Source organism: Dendroctonus ponderosae, unplaced genomic scaffold (assembly GCF_020466585.1).
Source record: "Dendroctonus ponderosae isolate FM_Combo_2020 unplaced genomic scaffold, Dpon_F_20191213v2 Dpon_F_20191213_1, whole genome shotgun sequence".
NCBI classification, from domain to species: Eukaryota; Metazoa; Arthropoda; class Insecta; order Coleoptera; family Curculionidae; genus Dendroctonus; species Dendroctonus ponderosae.
The window spans coordinates 46807494-46822786 of record NW_026017110.1 but is presented as its reverse complement, the minus strand read 5'-3'; the positions used below and the strand labels follow the sequence as shown (position 1 = coordinate 46822786).

Here is a 15293-nt window from a genome sequence, read left to right as displayed (position 1 = left end):
GTTCCTGTTCCGTAGTTAAAGTTGTACCGAGTGGAATAAAAGTTGTAAGCTGAAGAAAGAGTTTAATACTCGGCCATCCACGGTACAATATATATAATTATCTACAATTAAATTTATTTATTAATAAATAATCTTTATTTCCTACAGAAAAAGGCTATAGACCCAATCGGTCTTTCTGCCCTTCGAAATATTGATTATACGCTTTTGCTTTCTCTGGTCGTTTTTGAGAAAATCTAAATTTTATCGAAAAAAAAACGAAAAATATAACTTTGTTTCGGTTTTGTCCCAAATACAAAGGTAAAATGGGTAATCGAAAAATATTATAAAGAAGACCAAACTGAAAAGATGACGACTTTTCTTGTAAATCCATCTTTTAACTTTTTTGCATAAAACACTCTCAGTTTGCCAGTATTTTACAGTAAAACTTTAGGAAAAAACGCGTTGTTCTGTTTAGAAATATTGACCTAAAAGTGAAGAAACCGGAATTTAAATAAAACAAATTATTCAGCGACAAAAGTGACGAGTTTTCCGGGTAATTGATTCTGAACTTTCCCTTGTTCTGTTCGGGGAAATGTTTTTGGGAAAAAAATACAGAAAAAATTATTAGGATTTTGTCCAAAACTCCAAGCTGCAAAAGGTTCCAAAAAATTTTTACAAAGCTGTTGTGAAGGAGCCGAATGTTTCAAGAAAATATATTTTATAATTTTCACAGAAAATGCCTGAAGATTGTCAGTATTTTAAGTAAAACTAAAAATAATAGTTTTTTTGCCTAGAAAGAATTGCTTAATAGAAACTTTTCTAAAACTGGAATGACCTGAAATTTTAAGCAAACTTGAAAACTCTTCAGCGATGAGGGTGGCGAATTTTCCAAACATTTTTTTAGAAACTTTTGCTCTGGCCGCCTTCTCAAGATAATCTTAACTAGTTTCGGTAAAAACTGAATAACATTATTTGGTTTTTGTGGCAAATTCGAAGCTGAAAACGGTTTTCTAAAGTTCCCTGCAAACCGATGAATGAGACGAATTTTCTAGCAAAATTAATTTTCATCATTATTTGGCTGTAAAGAGCCCATTATTGTCAGAAAAGAAGAAAACCATCAGAAAAAAATTGCGTTTTTGATGAAAAACTTTTAGTTTTGTGATCGGTTTTTGAGAAAATCTTAAGGATTTTCGGGAAGAAACGAGAGAAATTTATTTTCGTTTTTGTCCCGAACTCAACGCTGAAAAAAGTTTTTTGTAAAATTCCTACAAAGCTCTAAATTTGTCGTGTAATTTTTCGCTTAAAAAACTTCCAGATTGTCAGTATTTTTAAGTAAAAATCTTCAAAATAGAGCGTTTTTGAGTGGAAAGTCAAGCAAAAAAAAATCAGGCAAAACTAAAATGCCACATTTTTTTTAACAAGCTCTACAATCGTCAGAGGAATGAAAGTGATGAGTTTTCCAAATAATTTATTAAAAACTTTCACTTATTCAGATGGTCTTTTGATAAAAAATTACAGTTGAGTCCGGATATAACGAACTTGAAAAATGAACAAAAACTGGTTTGTTATATAGTTCTCTATAAGCGAATAATAATAATAGAAAAACACGTGATGTATTTTATTTCGTTATTTTTACATAGAGTAGTAGAAGTTAGTAGGTAACTAAAAAGAACTAAAAAGAACACAAAAAGATAAACAGAACACAATTTGAAATCTACTTCATAAAGCCTGTAATTTTTGTTTGTACATTTCTGCTGCAAAAATAGATGTTATTTATGTAGTTTTCAAGATCACAAAATGACTCCCAGATATGATTAGGAACTTGGCGTGATTGTAGAAAATTCCGAGTTTCGAACACTTTTTTGGTCATTTCAGAAATGGTTGGAACAGCATTAGTGTCTACAGTAGAATCAGTTTCACCTAAATCGTCATCTTCCTCATTATCGCTTAAAGCTGTAGATGAGGTTACGGAGTCTATAATTTGCTCATCGGTCAACATTTCTCTTGTAAGAAAGCCATTATCAATGCTCACATATTCGAAGAAATTGAAATCACTCATGGTTTTAACTAGTTCTTCGACAAAATTGTACACATCTTCATCTGAATTTGTTGAGCTGTTGTTGAGAGTGAAAGTTCGTTATAAACGGAAAGTGAATATACAACTAACCCAAATAGTGATCGTTATATCCGAAAGTTCGTTATAAACAGGATCGTTATAACCAACAAAAAAAATACGTTGGCTTTTATGGATGACGTTTCAATTAAAGGAAAAAAGTTCGTTTTAACCGAAAGTTCACTATAACCGGGTTCATTATAAGCGGACTTTACTGTATATCAGTTTTGTCCCAAATTCGAAAATGGAAAGGGATTTCAAAACTTTTACAAAGCGACGAAGGAGGCGAGTGTTCTAATAAAATTTATTTCGTAATTTTTCGCGAAAAATACCTTAAGATTGCCAGTATTTTTAAATAAATCTAAAAACAAGTAAAAAAGTCATCAACATTTTCCCAGCAACGGAACTGAGTTACTGCACCGGTGCGTTGGGTTGGCGCACCAAGGCATTTGCGCAGCACTGTGTCAACTCCTAAAAAACCATTGAGTTACCCAGGCCTAGATGAAAGATTCTACGTATGATCAAAATTTCATCCTCCGATCATCGTCATCCAAAACTATTTGAATTTGGACATTTTTTCCTGGATCAGCAACCAAACTATGAAAATTTTGTCGTGTTTCCACCGTCAGGATTTTTTGCAACAAAACTTAAATTTTTGGACAAAATTTTAGTCGATTATTGCCCTAGCCAAACAAATTAATGCCTTCCACTACAAACGACCGACAAGTCCGGGGTTTATTGCGTTGGATAGAGAAAGAAACATTCTATTCCCTGGGGCAAGTTTTGCGTCTAGTACATCATCAGGAAATGAAACAAAAATGTTCAAACCCTTACCTTTAACCTTAAGACTTTCGGCGGTTTGCAACAGCCGATTGAGCTGTGCGTACTCGACGCGCACCTCACCCTTGTACATGAACTCGACGATGGTGCGCAGGTCGCTGAAGCGCACGTCTTTGAGGATGACGATTGGGTGGCGTGCCGGATGGTCGACGAACAGCGCCCGGAAATAGGCCGAGCAGGCGGAAAGCACAACCTGCAAACGAAGGGAGGTGGGCGGATGGTACCCAGAGGGTGGGAGTGGAGATGGGTACCTTGTGGGCGCGTATGCAACGTCCCTCGTCCGCGCACGCCAGCGTTACGTCCACAAGACGTTCGTCGCGCAGCAGCTGCGCACACACGCCCAGCAGGTTTGCCTGGTGGTTGTTCCAGCGCAGGCAATAGTGCTCACTCCCCATCGCCAGGCGAGCGCCGACTACACAAACTGCTGAAACAAAACATTACGGTTATCGTCTGGATCTGGGGGATTCCCAATAGGCCTGGGTAACTCTGTGTTGAGTTGTTGCCGCTCTCTGAGTTAACGAGTTGTAACTCATTGGTTCATGACTTATAAGTGATTTATTCAAGCTTTACGAGACCCGAGACTGAAATTTTCACATCTAAAAAAGGGTCATTAACATGTTTTCTAAGTAATCCGATTTTTCCGTAGAAAGAATTACTTAATAGAAACTTTGCTAAAACTGGAATGACTTGAAATTCCAGTCTCGGATCTTGTAAAGCTTTAATAAATGACTTATAACTCATTAACCGATGAGTTATAATTCGTTAACTCAGAGACCGGCAACAACTCACTAGCGCAACTCAACACAGTGTTACCCAGGCCTACGTTAGATTGCTAAAGGATTGTTCTGTTCATGGGGCCAGTTTCGATTTTTGGACACCATCAGGGAATATTCCACCGATTTTTGTTTCCAGAGAAAAATCGTAAAACACTTTCTTTAAAAAAACGTATCTGGGAAACCTGTAGGAGAATGACATTGGAATGTATTGTGCTTATTAGGGAGACAATTTTGTATACATGTGGAAAGCGTAGCCTCTTCGTCATCTTCAGGCAATTTTCCAGGAATTTTTTTTAGTTTAGACAACTTTTCCTTCAATAGCGTGCAGAAAATGGCAAAATGCTTGCTTAAAAAAATCGTTTCTCTGAGAGCAAAAAAGCAATGAAATTGAAGTTTGGTGCACTAGATAGAGAAGGAAGCGATCCATGTGAAACGTAAACTTTTGCATCTGTTTCATCATTAGCCTCGAGAGAGCTGGATAATTTATTTAATTTTGAATTTTAACGTGCTTGGCTTGGCTTAAAAAAATAATTTCTCTGAAACCGAAAGAGTCACAAAATTGGGGTTTTGTGCATTGGATAGATCGAAAACTTCTATATGAAGGGCAGGTTTTACTCTTTAATGTTTTCCGAGCGATTTTCCAAGAAATTTTAAGTTTCGAAATACATCCCTTCAGTCGCTTACAAAAATGTCATGCCTAAAAAATGGATTTCTCTGAAAGTAAAAATAGCACAAAATTATCGCTTAGTGTGCTAGATAGAGAAGGAAATTGTCTATATACAGCCCCAATTTGGGTTCTAGATAATAATCTGGTTGTTTCCGAATTTTTGTGGTTTATACAACTTTCCTTCAACAGCGTACAAAAAATCGGACAATGCTTGCTTAAAACATTCGTTCCTTTGTCAGCAGACGATCTACGAAATAAAGGTTTAGTGCAGTAGAGAGAGAGTAGCGTTCTATATAAAACCCAAACTTTGTGTCTGGTCCATCATCAGCCATGTCGCCAGGAATTTTTTAATTTGGTCCTTTAAAAACGTGCAATGCTTACTTTAAAAATTAATTTCTCTGAACCCGATAGTGCCATTTAATTGGGGTTTTGTGCATTGGATAGAGAACAAAACATTCTATATAGAGGGCAGGTAATATTTTTTTAGGTTTTCCAGGCAATTTTCCAGAAATTTTTAAGTTTCGGAAATATTGCCAACAGTCGCGTCGTTTACAAATGCGGCACCGAATGCTTAGAAGAAGAATTTCTATGAAGCTGAAATAATCAAAAAGTTAGTGTTTATTGAAATACATATCAAAGAAAATTGTCTATACACAGGGTGAGTTTCAGTTGTGGATAAGCATCGGGAATTTTTCCAGTAATTTTTTTCGCTTCTATATTGTTCCTTAAAACCCCAACAAAAGCGTAGGGCTTTCAAACGCTAAATTGCAAAATTCAGATCCACAGCTTGGGTCCTTAGTACCGCGGATTAAGAGAAAACACATTTTATAGAGAATTTGGCGAAACCCTGGTAAAACGCCTTAGAATCCACCCAATTGCCAGGCCCTGCTAACAAAGTGTAACGTTCGCTCACATTCTATAAAGGTCACGAGTTCCCATATGAATGGTGGCAGTAAAACGATTAACTTCCACACGAAACATTCGGTATATAAAATAAAAGGCGACCGCAAGACGTGTGTGGGCCCGCCCTTAGTCCGCATTACACAAAACGCAATAGCTCCCTATTGGTAAACCGCACTATCGGTCTATCGGTGGGCGGGTTCTATTCAAGTACAGTTTTCGAGCAAAAAAAAATAAAATGGATTTCTCAATAGATAATGTTGTGTGCGATAGTCATACATATCCGCTTAGTGAATATCAATTTACACACGTGTGATTGTAAATTATACAACATGAGGCGCGTGCAGATAACGAACAACGCGCAAATATTTCCTTTTATTTGTTTGTTGAAAATTCACTTAGATGGTAAACTGATGGGAATACCCAAATTTCGTCTAGTGATCGGTACGGAGAACGAGAGAGATAGAATAGAACGACAAAGTCGTCGTCGCTAGGAATTTGGTCCTGATGTTTCGCTGGCAGACATGCCAGCATCTTCAGGGCTATTTTTGTTCGAAAAACGTAAGCCTGAACCGGTAGACAACTGCTTTTTTGCAGTTGACTTCAGATGTCTATAAAGATTCATGCATGTCCCATTTAAAACGTCCATTACTTTGAAATTGGTTAAGCACAAAAATGGGGATTTAGTGCGCTGGATGGGTACTGAAATTGTCTATTTATGGGACGAGCTTTGTTTCCGGATCAGCTTCACACCGTTTCCAGGAATTTTTAAGTTTTTGAAAATTTGCTTTCAGTTGCCTATAAAATTGCGTGGTTCACTGGCTTAAAAAAATAATTTCTGTCAAACTAAAATGACCCAGAAATTGGGGTTGAGTGTGCCGGTTAGCAAAAGCTATAAGCTATGTAGGAGATGCGTTTTCCCTCTCTCGTCGTCAGGAAAATTTCCAGAAATGTTTAAATTTGGGCAATTTTTACTTAAGTTTAAAAATTTGTAATGTAAAAAAAATGTAATAGTAAATCAGACACAAAATTCCCGATTAGTGTACTGGACACAGACATAATTATGTTATTACTTTAGCTAGTTTTGTTAGTGGTTCATCATCAGCGGCTCTTCCAGGAGTTTTTAAGTTCGGACAATTTTTACGTCAACAGCCACAAAAACTCGTATATTTTTTGCTCCAAAAATAATTTGTCTGCAATAGAGAGAGCTTGACCCACAGAATTGAGCTTCAATATGGACAGCGAGTTCTGTTTTCTTTGGATTGTTACAAAATCCTCCAGGAATTTTCTGTCGACAGTTAGCCAGTTCTTCAAAACATGTTGTGCATCTCTTGCTTAAGCAGTGCATTACGGGGAAACTAGATAAATGACGAAATTCAGATTTAGTGTCCTCGATAGGTCAGGAGAGGTTCTATATAGCTGATAGGTTTCGTCTGTCCATCATCAGAAATTTTAAAAATTTGAAAAATTAGGTCTCAGCTGCGTTAAAAAATTCGTATATCGTTTGCTTAAAAAATGTATATCTTTGAAACTAAAAAAAACATATAAGTGAAGTTCAGTGCACTGGATAATCAATGAAATTATCTATATAGAAGAAGTGCTTTCTTTCTTGTTCATTATAAGCAAAATTTTTCTGAATTTTTTAGTTTCGAAAATTTAAGATTCGGTCGCTATCAAAAAGTCATGCATCACTTGCTTAACAAATTAATTTCTCTAAAACTAAAGGAACCAGGAAATTGAGGCTCAGTGCACTGGATACCAGAGAAAACATGCTATATGACCAACCCATTCAGTATCTCATTCATATACAACAAATCTTCCATGATTTTTTTAGATTCGAGAATTTTGCCTCCAGCCGTTATAAAAAACTCGTGCATCACTTACTCAAAAAAATCATAACTCTGAAACTAAAAAAAGGAGAAAATGAAGGTTTAATGCATTGGATAGCGCAAGAAATCTGTTATATAAACAGCACGTTTCGTTTCTTGTTCGTCATCAGAAAATTTGCCACAAATTTTTTAGTTTTGCAAATTTTGCCTCTGATTGCAATCAAGGAATCCGAGCATCACCGGTGTAAAAATTCAAATGTCTGAAACGAACAGAACTATAAAAGTAAGGTTCAATGCACTAAATAATGAATGAAATAATACATCTAGAAGACTCAATTGTTTTCACGTTCGTGATCAGCAAAGTTTTCCGTAAAATTTTGAATTTTAAAAATGCGGCCATCGTCAAACTCATGCATCAATGGCATGAAAAATTATTTTCTCTTAAACTCAAACTGCAAAGAACCTGAGGTTCAGTGCACTGAATGATGAAGTTAATTGTCTATTTAGACGGTGTGGTTAGTTTCTTGCTCATTATTAGTAAGAAGTTCATGAATTTTTTAGTTTCAAAAATTGTGGGTTCAATCGCTATTAAAGTCGTGCTTCATTGGGTTAAAAAAAATTACTTCCATAAAACTGAAGGAACCAGGAAATTGGGGTTTAGTGCACTGGATAGCACTGGAAATATGCTATATTGGAAGAGCGTTTTGTTTCTAATTCATCGTCAGAAAAAAATTCATAATTTTTTCGATAAATTTGCCCTAAAAAAATCGTGCATCACTTGCTTAAAAAAATCATATCTCTGACACTAACGAGACCAGGAAATTGGGCTTCGGTGCTCTGGACAGCGAAGAAAATGTATTGTATATAAAGTACGTTTCGTTTGTCGTTCGTTATCAGAAAAATGTTCATACATTTTTCAGATGCGAAAATTTTGCCTCCAGTCGTTAACAAAGAGTCGCGCATCACTTGCTTAGAAAAATAATTTCTCTAAAAATAAAGAAAGCAGGAAATCGAGGCACTGAATGTGCATTGAATAGCACAGGAGGCATAGGGAGCACATTTAATTTCTCAACCATCAGCAAAATGTCCGTGAATTTCTTCGTTTGGAGAATTTTGCCTCCAGTTGTGATAAAAAGATCGTGCATCTTCGGCATAAAAAATCATATCTCTGAAACTAATAGAACTACAAAACTGAGGTTCAGTGCAGTAGATAGCGAAGGAAATATTATATCTAGACGGCTCAATTGGTTGTTTGTTTGTCATTAGAACAGTTGTCCATTATTTTTTTAGTTTTGAAACTTTTGCCTCCAGTCTACAAAAAAATCGTGCATCAGTCCAGCGGAACCAGAAAATCTAAATTCGCTGCAGCGGATAGCGAAATGAATATTCTATTTACATGGTGAGTTTGGTATTTTGCGTGCAATCAGAGAAGTTTCCAGGACATTTGAAAAAGACCGACGTAATTCTAGACATATTCGAAAGTACGCGATCGTAGCAGAAAAGGAGAAAACTAATGTGGGCTAAAGTGCATGAACGCGAAAATTATTAGTTTTGTTGAAAATTAATTTCCAACCAGAATTGCCAGTCAACTGTAATAAATGGCAAGATTTGAGAGTGATAAATAACTGGTAAATATACATATTCATAAAGAGCAGTATTTAGCAACATTGTAGACACCCAATTGTAAGGAGGCAGTAAATATCGGTACTGCCCAGTGGGTTCAGTCACGACAAAGTCCATATCGTAAGCGGGAATCTAAAGTAAGTGGGTTCACGTTACGATGAGTTTCGAAGTTACGGGTTGAGCTGAGCTTTTTGACAAACCGTAGGCAGTGAGGAGGATTTGTTAGATAGACGACGCAACTGAGTGATCGAAGGTGCGAACCGGCCATCGCGATCTAAAGAAGCTTCGGCTCAATTAAATGCCATTACTCGAAAGTTTACGGGGAAAAAACCCAAACAAAAACTGTGAAATAATGACAGAAAATTGCGGTTCTTGTCAAGTTGAGCACCGATTGCGGAATAATGGGCAATGGCTTAAGTGTGGAGACCTTTAATGCAATTTCAAATGTTATGTGCGTTTTGCATTAGCCGTGAAAAGTGAACGGGATCATTATGTACACACAAAGTGAAATGTTACAAAGCCGCCGTTATTTGCGAACTGTGAGAAGTTTCTAAGCTGTTGAGAGGCGATTGCGAATCGCTTCTATTGCCCATTGATTTCATCGGACGTATCAATTATGGATCGCATCGATTGGCTTAATGAGTCGAGCACTCGGTGTAGACTGGAGGTGCTTTTTACGCAATCTACTCCACGAGAACAGGCCGGCAATTTCCTACAAAGTTTGTCCACAAAGCAGCGGAGAACAGCAGTCTCATCTATCTAGGGTTTCATTTTATCTACCTTCAATTCACTTGTTTGGAAAATTAATTCCTCTAAGACTAAAGAAGCACGAATTTTAGGTTGAGAGCATTGGATAGAGCAACACCCAGTCCATATAAATGGAGCATTTGGTTTTCTGGTCCCTATCAGAGAATTTCCCAGTAATTACTTGTGATAATCCCCCAATAATTACTTGTGAGCGATCGTGCACCATTTGCTTAAAAAAATTCTCGAAGCAAAAGAGCAAGTTTATTCAGGTTTAGTGGGCTGAATAGATAAGGGAATGACACCAAGTGTTATTACTTGATCAGCATCAGGCAATTTTCCAAGAATTTTTAAGTTTGAACACTTCCTTTCCTTGTGCACCATTTGCTTAAAAACATTATTTTTCTCAAAGCAAAAGTGCGAGGTCATTCCGGTTTAGTGTGCTGAATAGAGAAGGAAATTTTCTATCTACACAGCGGGTGTTATTACTTGATCATCACCAGACAATTTTCCAGAAATGTTTAAGTTTCAACAATTTCTCCCTCAAATGATGCAAAAAGTCCGCGATTTAGTGCACTGGATATCAAAAGACATATTCTATATAGAGAATGCGTTTGGTTAGTTGCTCAACATCGGGGAATTTTAAAGTTTGGAAGATTTTCCTTCAATGTTGTAGGAAGATTTGTGCGCCATTTGCCCTTAACAATTAATTTATCTCTTATTAAAAGAGTGAGCGAATTCAGGTTTAGTGCGTTGGATAGCGAAAGAAATATTCTATAGAGAAAAAGCCATTTGTTTCTTGCTCCATTGCAGGAAATTTTCCCGAAATCTCAAGGTCGGATACTTTTTGTTCCATGGCGTAGGAAAATTCGTGAATCACTTGCTTTAAAAAAATCAGCTAAGATCTCGAATCAAATATAGGTTAAATTGGCGTTTAGTGCGCTCGATTAGAAAAGAAATTCTATGTGTGAAGCAAGTTTTGCTACTTCTTCATCATCAACCAATTTTCCAAAATTTTTCAATTTGGACACTTTTCCTTCAATGTAGGAACATTTGTGCACCATTTGCCCTTAAAAAAATAATTTATCTCGATGTAAGAGCGAGTGAATTGAGGTTTAGTGTACTAAATAGAGAAAGAAATAAGCTATATCGAGAAGGCATTTGGTTTCTGGCTCAACATGAGAGAATTTTCCAGACATTTTTAAGTTTGGATACTTTTGCTTCAATGGGGTATTCCTGCATCAATTGCATTCAAAAATTAATTTCGCTCGAATTAAATGAAGGAGAAAATTAGGGTTTAGTGCACTAGATAGCAAAAGAATGCTGCCTCTAGAAAACAAGTTGGTTACTTGATCATAATCGCAATTTTCCAAGATTTTTTTTGCTTTTAAGAAAAATTTTAAAATTTAGCATTCAGTCGCCACCAAACATTCATGCATCATTTGCTTACGAAATTAATTTCTCTGAGACTGAAAAATCCTGCCCTAGATAGCGAGATAAATATTTTATATAGAGAATGTGTTTGGTGTTTTGGTAAGTATCAGGGAGCATTCCACGAATTTTTAAGTTTGGACACTTTCCTTCAATGGCGCATGAAAAATCGTGCACCATTTTTCTTTAAAAAATTGATTAAGTAAATTGGCAAATAGTGCCCTGAATAGCAAAGAAAATTGTCTATTGTTGGCCTAGGTTTGTGACTTGATCATACACAAACAATTTTCCAGGAAATTTTTAACTGCGAAAATTTTGCCTTTAACTTAGCAAACATTCCTATACCATTCGATTAAAAAATTAATTTTTATAAAACTAAAAAAAACTGGGAAATTTGTGTTCACTGCAATGGATGGCAAAGAAAATATGATATAGACAAAGCGCAAATGGTTTTTTCTTCATCTTCGGCAAATTTTTCAGGAATTTTTAAGTTTGGTCAAATGTTTCTTCAATGACTTCAAAAACTCGTGCTATTTTTCTGAGAAAATTTGTTTCTCTCGAATTAAAAAAAATCGTAGAATGTTCGTTCAGCGTACAAGATAGCGCAATAAATATTCTATCTGGAAGGGACGATTAAATTTTAGTTCAACATCAGAGAAGATTTCAGGAATTTTAAAGTTTGGACTCTTTTCTTCAATTTTTATACAATTGCGAATTAAACCCGTGGAAAAATTGCACGCTATTTCTCGGTTTAACCAGGAAATTATTCTATATACGAAGCCCGTTTGGTTACTTTTTCAGCTTTTTCAGGACTTTTGGAACATTTCTTCCTCAATGCTTCAAAAAATTGTATATCTCTTACTAACAAAATTAATTTCTCTGAAAGTGGAAATGCTTCAATATTAAGAATGAATGCGTCGAATCGCGAACGGCATTTTCTAAATAGATGCAGATTTCGGTTCTTGTTAATAATCAGAGCATTTAACAGGAATTTCGCATTCAGTCGCTAGAACATTTCGTCCCTCTCTTGCTTCAGAAGTGCATTGGTCTGAAACTGGCTAAGCAACAAAATTCAGATTAAATGGGCTGGATTAATAAGAAATAATTTTCATTCCTTGATCTTGATGGCAAAAATTTCCAGGATTTTTCAAATGTGAAAATAACGGCTTCGGTTGTGAATGTTTCTCTGAAACTCGCAGCACAACAAAATTTGCAATTTGTGTGCAGAATAAAGGGCCAATCCGTGTCTGTCTATCCGTGTGGTAATTTCAGTTCCTTGATCAATATCCAGGAATTTTCCAGGAATTTTCCAGAAATTTTTAGTTCCAACAACTTTTCGGTTAATTTATGCAAAAATATCCTGCACAATTTGCTTAAAAAATTCCGTTCTCTGTAGGCAAAAGAGCGATGATAGTGAGCTTGAGTGCACTGGATGGAGAAGGAAACGTTCTGTATAAAGCACCATATCCAGGTTTTGCTTATCCACCGGGATTTTTTGAGGATCGCAAAATTAACCAAGTTGGACACCTTTTTCAACTTTGAACAAACATTCGAGCACCAGTTGCTTAAAAAATTAATTTCGCCCAAAGTAAACCGGCGACTAAATTGCGGTTTTGTGCGCTCGATAGAGAAAAACTGATCGAAATCGTCAACAAACTTTGCTAGTGTTGACACAATGAAACTTTCGATTGTTTGCCTTCAAACCGAGCCACTCAGCACTGCTGCTGCCTCCATTTACTGCCGCTCGTTTATCGCCAATATCAAACACATCCCAACCGTTTTGACTTTACGACATGTAAGCCGATATCTTCGTATATTTGAGTCATTAAAATGCGATTATTATCCTTTATAAACTGGGTTTCCTGCGTATTAGACCCAGTGAACGGTTGCGTGCAGGTTTCCAACTATAACTACGGCTGCAATAAAAGAATGATCATTGAAAGAACTTTTGCGGTAAGTATGTTGGTAGATCTGCAAGGAATGGTATAAAAAAATCGCTTTTTTGATTAATGGCGAGCCTCCCGCAGAGACTTTCATTGAACGCGACGGTTCTTAGGTAGAATCCATCGAAAGTACCCTGTCGTGACTCAGCTAATGGTTTAATTCTGCTAGTTCTCGTTGGTTGCATTAACCTGGCGTCAGAATGGTTGTGGGACGCAATAATTCCTGACGCTTGAACGTATTGTATCAACCAGCTAACTTATCGCCTAACATCGAGGAAATGAAGAAAACATTCACTTCAACAAAGCAAAGTTGAGCTAACAGTCCAAACCGTCTTCTGCTCGAGGTTTTTTTCAATTGATTCCACTGTTTCCCAGTAAGAGCACCTAAAGTGTCTTCAGCATCAATAAAATGTTCTCACGACAAATTAGCCAACCGATAATGGCTAATTAATATGAGTATTTGTGTATGTACAATGACACCTTTTTAGGTGAAACGATTGAGGCACATCTGCCAGCAGGTTGCTCTCTCAAGCTGCAAGATATCGATAATTGCCTGGGTTTAATCGATTTATTCAAGCACACTTCTTTTACTGCGATTTTTCCTGCCAGCTTTTTTAACGGTTATTTGTACAGGCGGATCGGAAATCTTCGATGTTCAAGTTGGTTGTTCTTGATGGTGGTTTACTGTTGGGTTTCAATGGCTTTGTTCCTGGGTGTTCGCAAAATCTCTAAGCTCCCAAAGCTGTTTCAATTTTCAAGTTTTCCGTCCTGTTTATGCTCATTTCTCGGAAGCGAAATGAGCAAAAACGCTCATTTTTACTTTATTCCAGAGAGAACTAAATGCTCTTTTTAGAAAATGAACCATCGGTAAAGACATGTTGGCAGTTTTCTCAAAAAAGTCTTGAGTTCAGGAAGTTTTAGATATGCATGTTTTTTGTTGAGCTGCAAAATCGACTCAAACATAACGCTGTCTTTCGAAGTTTTTCAAGAACCATTTGAGCCAAAAAATCGTTTTGGTATCGTTGGATAGCGAATTGAAAACTCGATTCAGCTATCCCAACTTAATTGAGGCAATTCGAGTAGTTTTAACCCAGAAAGAGAAATTTGAATAAGTATCATACATTGAGCAGCGGCGGATCCAGCTTTCAAGTCAGGGGGTGGTCATGTAGTAGAAATTCAGTCTTTTGTTGTCGATAAAATTAGAAAAATTACCGTTAGTCTACATAAAACCAGCTCAAGAGGAGGTCATCACATCTCTGGATCCGCTGTTGAGCCTATGCGCAGTTTAATGCGGAAGAGAGAAACCGCAGTGAAAATTCATGAAAAAAACCATGTGGGATTCAGTTTGAATCAGTGTCGTGTCCGAGGTGCTCGGCACAACTTCGGCAACATTTTTGTAAATTTTCAAGAAAATATGAGCATTTTAAGCACAGGCTTGCGGAAGTTGTGCTTAACTTTACGGGCACAACACTGTTTTGGAGGGAAACTTTGTGAAAAGCACTTTTGGATCAGTGTCGTACCCAAAGGGTTCGTCACAACTGCTGCAGCTATTTTTTTTTATTATATATATTATTATATTTTTTTTGTAAATTTGCAGCAAATTATGAACATTCGACAAAGAGTTTCATCAAGAAAATGTGCAGAGCCCTTCCGCAACGGCACTGTTTGAGGAACACTAATAGAAAACTCATCATTAAACAGAGTCTTGATGCATTTGGTTCAGTGCCGTGCCCGAAGGGCTCGGCGCAACAAATTTTCTTTAATTATCAGCAAAATACGAACATTCTAAGGACCCTTTAATACGGAAAACGCGATCAAAACTCCTCAAAAAAACAGTGTGGGCTTCACGTTAAACCAGTGTCGTGTCTGAAGGACTTTCGCAAGAAATTTCCTATCGGAAGGACTATAAACAGTGTCTGGATGCGTGTGGATCAGTGTCGGATCAGCAGTACGCGACAGAACTTCCGCACCTTTCTTTTGTTAATTTTTCGCAGATTGTTAACATGCAAAACAGTTCAAAAAGAAGGAAAACTAAGTGAAACTTCGTCAGTAAACTAGCCACTAAGTAGATCAGCAACTTTTTGGTGGTTTTTCGAAAAATACGAACGGTCTAGAGACAGTTTAATGCGGAAAAAAAATTAAATAATTAATAAACCGTACCCGAAAGTCATCAACAACATGCTGATGATTTTTTTTCAAAACATAAACATTCTCAACATTTGAAGTTTAATGCAGAAGAAGAAAAACTGATCAGCAAACCGGCCGCCCAGCGTTGGGGCCAAAAAATTGGACACAAACAACTTTTAAACGACTAACTTTTTTTCATTTTATCAAAAAATGGGCATACAGAAGGTTCTATATTTGCATCAAACAAACGCGCATCTTAACAACTTAGAAGGCAAATTAATACTACTGGAATTTATGAGGTAAAATTAGTCGATATTTCAA

The 15293-nt window shown here is 36.7% G+C and overlaps 1 protein-coding gene across 8 annotated transcripts in view; it reads right to left on the bottom strand.

Annotated features, from left to right (window-relative positions):
* LOC109545670 (zinc finger protein 865) overlaps positions 1–15293 on the bottom strand; it is a 57525-nt gene that overhangs the window by 25012 nt on the left and 17220 nt on the right. For 5 of the 8 annotated variants that reach the window (XM_048660876.1, XM_048660871.1, XM_048660877.1 and 2 more), the window contains 2 exons: positions 3184–3356; positions 2927–3125 (listed from right to left, as the gene is read on the bottom strand). In XM_048660876.1, coding sequence (XP_048516833.1) covers positions 2927–3125; positions 3184–3327 — 343 coding nt within the window. In that variant the 5' untranslated portion in view covers positions 3328–3356. The remainder of the gene's footprint in view (positions 1–2926; positions 3126–3183; positions 3357–15293) is intronic. The other 3 variants (XM_048660875.1, XM_048660873.1, XM_048660872.1) reach the window with 1 other exon arrangement.